This window comes from Pyxicephalus adspersus, chromosome 4, assembly GCF_032062135.1.
Source record: "Pyxicephalus adspersus chromosome 4, UCB_Pads_2.0, whole genome shotgun sequence".
Classification (NCBI taxonomy): domain Eukaryota; kingdom Metazoa; phylum Chordata; class Amphibia; order Anura; family Pyxicephalidae; genus Pyxicephalus; species Pyxicephalus adspersus.
Window position 1 is genome coordinate 40,312,314 of NC_092861.1, and position 9,882 is coordinate 40,322,195.

Here is a 9,882-nt window from a genome sequence, read left to right on the forward strand (position 1 = left end):
CAAGCCACATTATTTATACTGTTTTTTAAACTCTTATTGAACCTGGAACTTATAAAGCCATATGAACCAGCATATACATAGAAAGGATTGAAATACAATCATTTCATAAGTAACAGTTACAATGAAATCATCATACTTTAAAAAAGAATAAACAAAATACATTTAGTGTAGGCACTAGGCATAGGTAATACATGAACAACAAAGCATAATGATAAGTACAAACAGCTTAGTTAGGAATAACAGTATTCTTCCTAGAACTTGTCAGGGAGTCCTGCCATTCCAAATCTAATTAAAAAACATGGTTGCTAATCAAATTCATACATATTTTTTTCTTTTAATAACATTTTAATTATTTACAGTAGAGAAGAACAATAAACATGATACATACAAAAAACATTAACAATACACATACATAACAAAACATCATCGGATACACTAGAGCCAAAAGAACCCCAACATCAAGGGGTGGTACCAGTCACTTAATATCCGTAGGCTCATCATGATAGATGTATGGCATGTATTTGAACAAACGGGCCCCCTCATTGAACCCAGTAATAGGCAATCCCAGTAACAATGACACATCTAACCTCGCCCCAGTGAAAGGCAATTAGCAATCAACATTGACAACCTGACCAGACATACATATAAGGGAATGAACGAGAAGGAAGGGGAGGGGAGAGACCAAATTCCAGTATTTGGTAGTGCCATGTTTTACGTGGGCAAATTTCCTTTCTTTTTTGTAAATACAATAATATGCTTCAGTTACTTGAATTGCCCCATGTATTTTACCTTCTGTTCAAAGTGTAATGTTGTTTTTAATTTGTTTCTGGCCTAGGTGGATGGCAACACTGGCACTTTAAGCATGAGTGTCCATTTTAGACTGCTAAAAAAGCTGGTGGAAGAGCCAACATTCAGTGAGATTCTTATACCACTACAATCGGTTATGATCCCTACTCTACCATCTACTGTTGGAAAGCGGGACCATGCTAACCATGACCCCTTTCCTGGACACTGGGCATATATTGCTGGCTTTGATGATAATGTAAGTTTACAGTTATGCATCTAATTCAGAATATTTTTTAACACTTGTAGCTTGCAATGGTCCTTGCAGACTGCCTTGTAGTACATTGTTAGTTATTTAAAAACAACAAAGAATGTGTTCTATTATACCTAAAGGTGTTTTTGTTTGCAGTAAATTACTAATTTACATGAGCTGTTTTAGGTTTCACTTGGCACTGATATATTTTGCTTCAAAGATGGGCGATGTTTTATGTGATATAGAATTGGGGTAGAGAAATGAACTCTCCAGAATTGGGTTCCACGATAACGATTCCACGATTTTTTTTTTTTTATACATTTTTCGCAATAAAAATACTGATAATTACACCCAAAACAATGTGGGAAAATCCTTTAGACTGATGAGGTAATGCTCTCTTTACTCCATGAAAAGAAAACAAGACTAAGGATGTGATGCATCCTAACCAAAGCTGAGTGTGGTATAGGCAAACTTTAGCATTTTAGTAGCCGCCTGTCCCTTTCTATGATCTGCTTGTGTCTAGACTACTGTTGATTTCTAAATAACACATCAATTATTTAGGACAGGGCTGTAACTTGAATCCAATATATTCTTTCAGCAGACACCTAAATGAAATTAGGCTCACCTCACCTCAGCACCAAGATGTGCCAAGAATATACACTAAACAGCACAGTGTACATTTTAGGGAGGAGTGAAAGAAGAGCTAAGTGTGTTTTATTGCAGAAAAGACATTGCATGTATCTTTTGCAATTAAGAGTTGCAATTTTATTTTCAATATATGTTTTAGCTTTAACAAAAACACTTATTTAGAACATCAGCTTCTATTTGCCATGTGTGCTTTGGATAAGATGTTTTTGGACCACCCTGGAGCTGCCAGTGATCATGCCTTTTGGTGTCTTTCAGTATCTATAATATATGTTTTAGCTTTAACAAAAACACTTATTTAGAACATCAGCTTCTATTTGCCATGTGTGCTTTGGATAAGATGTTTTTGGACCACCCTGGAGCTGCCAGTGATCATGCCTTTTGGTGTCTTTCAGTATCTATGAGTATGCAGAAAAAAATTCAGTAGAATAAACTGCTTTACATCTTTACTTTACCTTTAAATAATCATTTATTTGCTTATATTCAGGTTGAAATCTTACCGTCTCTCCAAAAACCTAAAAAGATTTCACTGAAAGGATCTGATGGGAAATCCTACATTATGATGTGTAAACCAAAGGATGATCTCAGGAAAGACTGCAGACTCATGGAGTTCAATTCTCTAATTAACAAGGTAAATGACCAAAATATTATCCAGGTAGTTTACTGTCAGAAGGATTTGAAATAATTTATATGTTATTGTTCTTTGGTAGGGGTATGCCACTTACATGTTTATGCAAATATGTCCAGGTCAATTAATAGCTGCAAGCTGCCTGTGAGGAAAACTACTGGCACCCTATCAGTTATCATTTATAGTTGTATCTATGTGTACTGCTTTGCATATTATTAATATTGTTATGATTATTATATGACTACTATTGCACGGATTACTGTGATCCTTTCTTCTGGTGTTTGTCTGAAAATCTCATACTTGTACTGCAAATCATATACTTACCAAATTTACCTGTTACAAGTAATGAGAATATTCAGACATTTCAATTGCAGACAGCAGTTAAATATGTATTTTTCATAACCGCAAACTAGTTATAAACCTAATAAAACATTAGTCTCACACACAGATAGTTGTTCTTGGAATGAATATAATTTCTATAGAATTATAGAATAGACTTATGTGGACAGAAGTTCTTGCATATATACATTAAATGCTACATATTCAGAAAGATGTAGACAAAGTGTTCTGTGTGTGTTTTATTAGTGTCTGCGAAAGGATGCGGAGTCTCGAAGAAGAGAGCTTCATATCCGGACCTATGCTGTAATCCCACTGAATGATGAGTGCGGCATAATAGAATGGGTGAATAACACAGCAGGACTGAGACACATTCTCATCAAACTGTACAAAGAGAGAGGTCAGTGTGATTGACTTTGTATATGTTGTAATAAATCCTGAAGTGTATTAGCATTGTGTTTTTCATCAGTCAATAACTTTATGGGTTTTAGATTTGCAGTTCGGTGTTTTCTATGTCTACATGTAGTCTTAGGTCTCTATTTATAAAGCACTTAATTTGCAATTCACTTAAAAATATTCTCTTGGGAAAACTTATTAACTGCTATTGAAAGCAAATGAGGATTCCCCACCAGTAAGTGTTCATTGCTCTTTAGACCCCCTAAGAGGTATTAAGTAAGTATTAAGAGGAGCATGTATGTAAGGACGCTTCCACAGCTGACTTGTTTTCAAAGATACAGGCTTTGCAGATTTCATCTTTAAAAAAATGATGCTGAATACTTTTTCCAGATAAGTGAATTTCTAGCCAGGTTCACAATGACAACCCAGAAATTTAATTAATCTGTTTTCAGAGTGTGTAGATCTTTGCCAGAAAGTTTTCACTGTCAGTCTGGGTGCAGGACTGTTCACTACAATTGTAGGTTGACAAATAATGATAGCTATAGATTTGCCAGAGTTAATGTTGTTAGTAGGTAGGGTAAAGACCCTTTTTAGGGTTCAGTATAAAAATAATCAAAAAACAAAGGGTTTAGGTTACGGACAAAGGTTCTTTTTAGGGTTAGATTAATAAAAAAATAATGTAAAGATTGTGTTAAGGGAGGGGGCCATAAAGGGTTCATTTATTGATTTATGTTAAGGTTTATGGTTTTGATAAGTGGAAAACAATTGGCATCGGGGTTTTAAGAACTAGTATGAATGGATTGCCATTAAATCTTTAACAGGTTCCAGAAGACTTTATGTTATGGTTGTGTTACAAAACCACAGTTTGTAAAAAGACATTACATTTTGCCTCAGCCTTCACTATCAGGTGCAAGTGTGGTCTGCATTTCTTTTGTAGGGAGCATTCCTGAACTTTTATACATAAACACACACTACACATATATAAAAAAAGGGCCTCTGGTTTATCGTTACATCCTAGCTCTTGTGATACCTCCCCAATAAAACTCTTTGCTAGTGATTGCAGACAAGCCAATCCATGGATCATAACTATGCTTCTTACCTTTGTTCCGTTTTTTAGGAATATATATGAGTGGCAAAGAACTTCGTCAGTGCATGTTGCCTAAGGGAGCTCCTTTGCAAGAAAAGCTGAAGATATTTACAGAAACTCTTCTTCCCCGTCACCCGCCTGTATTCCATGAGTGGTTTTTAAGGACATTTCCTGATCCAACATCATGGTGAGTATTTTGTGAGTATGGGGTATAATACATATGGCTATCATCAACGTTCACTCTATTACAGTGCTTAGTCCACTGTAGCAATGTGATACAATAAATAGAAGAATGCTGTTACCAGCTTCCTCAAAAAGAGCACAATGCTGTTCCTAGCTTCCCAAAAAGAAATGTTTAACTTATTAGGCTCCTGCAACAAAACAAACTATTTGCCAGGTTAAGCTTTTATACACTTGTTCAGGATGGTATACAATTTTTTTAATCTAGCAATACTACAACTGAATAATTTTTCTTTACATTTTTTCTCATGTTTATAAAGATTTCTCTGGTAATTTATCCAACATATTATTTGTAAAGGTATTTAAACTAACTATACCATTTGTAGCGATTACCCTCCCAAGATGTTTTAATGTATATGTATAAATGTTTGTAGGTACAACAGCAGATCAGCATATTGCCGCTCCACAGCTGTGATGTCCATGGTTGGCTATATCTTGGGCCTTGGGGATCGCCATGGAGAGAATATTCTGTTTGATTCCCTCACAGGAGAATGTGTCCATGTGGATTTCAATTGTCTCTTTAACAAGGTACTGGGGCATAAATGGCAGAGCCTATATAACATGCTAAATGACAGCTTTCTTGGAATTAAAAATGTCTTTTCTAGATCCCAGTAGTTTGGAAAAGAACTTCATATTTGTTTTTCATGTGTATCTAAATTATCTTAAGGTACATTAAGTTTTTTTTTATTTTTTCCTTTAGGGCGAAACATTTGAAGTTCCAGAAATTGTCCCATTCCGCATGACACATAATATGGTTAATGGAATGGGTCCTATGGGGACAGAAGGACTTTTCAGACGTGCCTGTGAGGTCACAATGAGACTGATGAGAGACCAGAGAGAATCACTCATGAGGTAAATGTTATGTATGATAATTATTTACCTTCAATTTCTATACTGTGGTGTTCACCCGATTGCTCTTTGGTAAGGGTGTTAGGATCAATCATGTTTACATATGAGCATTTTGGCAGCTTTGTAGGCCTGTCTTATTTAAAAACAAGACATTTTTCTGAAAAATGTGAAATATGTTATTGTAACTGTAAACTTCACCCTAGTTTTAAAAGGTTGATTATCTGCAGATTATTCAAATGTTTAGAATTAAAATGCATTAAGCCTAAGTGTTTTTTTTTTTTACTAATTAAATATGTATTATCTTCAAAAAAGATTAGGCAATTTTAGGGTATTTATTGCACTAAAATTAAAAAGAATGTATACTTTGCTCCCAGACATGCCTCATGAAGATATAGGCATGCCTTTATCATGGGGGGCACTTTAAGAGGTTATCCACAAAAAAAAGGGAAGTCGCAGTGCAGTCTCCCAAAGTCGCAGTGCCTTAAGCTGACAGCGATCAGTCATTTTTGCACTCACAGTGCCCAGGATTGCTGGCAAGAAAAAAAGGCTACTTGTGTTTTACCAACCTGAGGGCCGAACAGGAATTTTTATCCCTCTTGGTGGTTTTTACCAGTCTTTTGGTACTTTAAGCACAGACGGTCAAAAAAAAAAAATAAGTCCTATTCACCTAGAAAAGAAGATTACGTTCAGGCAGGTAAGTATGCTTTATTGCAGAAGGGATGGACTATAGTTCTGCTTTAATAGGCTCTTCATGGAGTTTTATTTCTTTCCTACCAATGTACAGAGTCAAAACATTACCTTTTGCTTGTGTCTGCAACTGCATTGTGTGTAGCCTGTTGTTAACATTGTAACAACTTACATTACTTAAAGGTAATAAATGACTATTGCCGCCATGTTTTTACACAGTAGCAGGTCAATTGTATATGAAAATAGTGGTTAAACCAGTTTTTACAGAAATAATACATATTTGTTCTTATATATATTAAAACGTAGCACTTTATCATTATTTTCTAGTGTATTGAAACCATTCCTGCACGATCCTTTGGTGGAATGGAGCAAGCCTGCTCGTGGGGGTACAAAAGTTCAAGCTAATGAGACTGGAGAAGTTGTCAATGAAAAGGTTTGTACTATTTGGATGGAAATGTCCATATACCAACAGATCTTATATATCTTACAGATCGTATATATCTACAGTATGTGGTTGTGCACAAATCTAAAACATATTTGGCAATTTCCACAATGACAGGGCCTATTTTTATAAACCCCAGAGTGACTTAAACTTAGTAACAAATCTATTTTAAAATACATCATGGCCACTTTTGCAAAGTTTTACTTTGCTTAGAGAATGTGAGAATGCTTAGAGAATTTACTTTACAAGGAATATCCAATTACATGGCTAACAGCGCTGCGTAATATGTTGGCGCTATATAAATCCTGTTTAATAATAATAATAACATACAGGAGTTTTGCTTTCAGATGATTGAGTAATTTAGGTCTTCACCTCATTCAAAGTCAATCTAAGAAATTCTTCATGCATTATTTTTTAATAAAAGTTATTTCTTGTTATGTGCTCTCCAAAGTTAAAGGATCACTAGATAGGGAAACACTTTCATTTATTTGGTGTTGCTGAACTTGCTGGCAATAACACAGAGGCAGAATCTGCCCTTTCAGTGTAGCAGGAGAACCATGCTACCCCAGCCTAGGAGGGAGCAATGCCACAAAATAAGTCATTTGTTTCCTTTTCTCTAGCAATTCTTTTACCACTAACAATATGATTGCCAGTATGGCCTTAGGTTCATTCAGAACTAAAGAGATGCATGTATGGGCAGCGTTTCTCATTGCAATGTGTTACAATAAAGCCTTACCCTCTATAAAGAAATCATTCTGACCTCACACATGATGGAGCAGCTGGGCCATGCACTCTACATAATATAACATGGCTATAGGGTTTTATAAGTTAATGAGCTTAGTGAGCATAGCCAAATACATTGTTATTAATGTAATTTTCAGGTAAGTTACATTTTGAGGAGAACCATTCCTAATTGACCTGATAGAGCAAATTTTATTACTGCTGTTAGGGCTTTATTTATAAATGATTCCCCTGTCAATTCACTGACAGGTGTTCGAATCTCTATAATTCTCTTTCATGATTCGTTCTGCCATCTAGTGGCCAATTGTCAAAGTGCACAACTCACAATAGGAAGTGCTGTAAGTTTTATTGATTATTATGGATGAATTTATGGCGAATTGACAGGTAAATAATTTATAAATACACCCCTAAATTTGAAATATTGGAAAAAAACAATGACCTATGATGCAGTCTGTCATTAACATTAGGAGTTTGAAATATTTGCTCAGAACTTCAAATCTGTGTACTGCCTGATTTCCAATCTATCTGCCATCCTGTAGGCCTAATTTCCCAGCATTTGGGTTCAGCAACGTCTTTAGGTACCTTCAGATCCGTTGTGAGAGGTACGAATTAAAAGTCTCTTTCCCAATGTACCTTGCAACACAATTATAGTGGCTAAATTAGGTTTCTGGTGACACTTGTGTATCATTTGGTGTACAGAACCTCTGGATAATAAAATGAAAAGTTAAATTTTATAAACTATTTAAAGAGAGTCTGCATAGCTAGTATAATTTTATGGTGATATATTTTCTTTTATTACCAGGAATTGACAGTTGAATGAGTTTAAGTGGAACTAAATCAGCAATGCTGACCTATCCCAATTCCATCACATGGTGCCTCCATCTTCCTTCTTTTCTTCGTGGAGATGATCTTCGGCTATTTTGATTGGCTGTGCCAGGATGATGTAACCCCTGCACAGGTGTGCGCAAGTTTATCCGCAATACATGCAAGGGAAGCTGGGATTGCTGGGTTTTCCTGGTAGCCTGGTAATGCTGAGCTGCCTATGCAGAACTCAGTAAAACTTGACAGCTTGAAAAACGTGAAAACTTGCAGGGACATCATCTTTCCCTTTCTAGAATACCCACCTGTCTGATTGTGGATTTTTTAGTGGGCCTTTTGTTTGTAAAGGCTTGTACAAAGATCTGATTACTGTCACTGTAAACTTTTTTTGTGATAATGTTCAGTGACAGGAGAAAGAATGAACACTGTACACACATGACTGTTCTGTTCTATGGAAAAAGTAGCACCGGCTATGCTCCATAAGAAAGGACAGCAGCGACTATCACTCTATCCCAGCAAATTGATGAATGACCAAACGACATCAGGGGACCACTGTACACATTGCATGAGACCACCACAAATGTTTATCTTGGGCTACAATTTTTCCAAGATATAGGGGAGTTCCTTATCTCCTATGTGTACAAATGTGCCTACCATAGTCATATGTCATTAACACAGTGTAAGACCAATTACAAGGGGAAGCCAATTAAACTAACTCCATGTGTGTACCAAATTCAAGGCTGAATGCCCACATGATCTGCCTGGCTACTATTGTGAGTTCCTAGTGTTTCATGTCTGTGTCATGTCTGTGTCATAGATGCACCCTGCCTTAAAGGTTACATGTAAAGATGTTATATTTCTGAATAAAACAGAATCAAAACCTTTATAGTTCACTACACAAACCTGAGTGCACTTTATTGTGGATATGCTACAAGAATTACTTATACAGGTGATTGCAGAAAAGTGTCTTTTTTCAGAAAGTAATAAAACCAATCACCAATATGACAGCCAGGCTGCAATGCTTTCATTTCAGGCCATTAGTAGTTCAATATGAATACATTTATAGGAACTGACTTGTGGTTCAATTATATAGGAATAGTTAGGAATGACTTGTAAATCTTCATGAAAGTTTACTGGGATCATATTGTAGTCTAATGTAGGTTTGTCATAGCTGGAACTGGAATTTAGTCTGTATGGGTCCACAGCTGGGGCTGACATGAGTTGTATTTGCAAATTTCTTATTTTACTTGTATTTATATAGCGTTGACATATTACACAGGGCTTTACAAAGTCCATAGTTATATCACTAACTGTCCCTCACAATCTAATGCCCCTACTATAGTCATATGTAATCACACCAAATAAGCCTAACCATGTTTTTGTGGGACGAAACTCATGCAAATTCCTTGCAGATGAGTTGCAATTGAGATCTTAACCATGTCCTTCATTGATAGCTTCCTACATCTATTTATAGTCTAATACAGTGGTCCCCAACTTTTTGGGGCTTGCGGATCACTAAAAGCACGGACTCCGGACCACGCATGCGCGGGTAGACGTGTGTCACTTACAGCTTACCTAAACTCAAAAATTTCACTTTACATAAAAGGGTAGACGACCCTGGCTCCAGGACAGATGTCAGGATGACGCAGGGTCTGATGCAAGACCCCCGTATAGATTGGACTGCGGGGATTAAAGGTGTTTTTTTTTTTTTTTTGCCAGTTTAAGTTAAGTTCTTCTTTAAGTCTTAAAGGTGTGGCGCTGCACTTTTTTTTCTTAAAACTACAAAAAAAAAAAACATTTTTACTTCATTTTGAAGTTGTCTACCATTCTAAGTAAAAAAACAAAATTGGGTACGCTTTAGGTAAAAGCAGTGATCTGTAAGGGGGACATTCTTCCCACTGAGCGCCATACTAATGTACTGTGGATATAATAATTATAGTAGGGGTTCCCTGAAAGTTAAGTCAAGGCATTTACAT

The 9,882-nt window shown here is 36.1% G+C and overlaps 1 protein-coding gene across 1 annotated transcript in view; it reads left to right on the forward strand.

The window, feature by feature from the left end:
* ATR (ATR serine/threonine kinase) overlaps positions 1-7,903 on the forward strand; it is a 47,245-nt gene extending 39,342 nt beyond the window's left edge. The window contains exons 39-46 of the mRNA XM_072410132.1: positions 836-1,042; positions 2,169-2,312; positions 2,895-3,045; positions 4,159-4,315; positions 4,743-4,896; positions 5,069-5,220; positions 6,232-6,410; positions 7,890-7,903. Of these exons, the coding sequence (XP_072266233.1) occupies positions 836-1,042; positions 2,169-2,312; positions 2,895-3,045; positions 4,159-4,315; positions 4,743-4,896; positions 5,069-5,220; positions 6,232-6,410; positions 7,890-7,903 (1,158 nt within the window). The remainder of the gene's footprint in view (positions 1-835; positions 1,043-2,168; positions 2,313-2,894; positions 3,046-4,158; positions 4,316-4,742; positions 4,897-5,068; positions 5,221-6,231; positions 6,411-7,889) is intronic.
* The last annotated feature ends 1,979 nt before the right edge of the window (positions 7,904-9,882 follow it).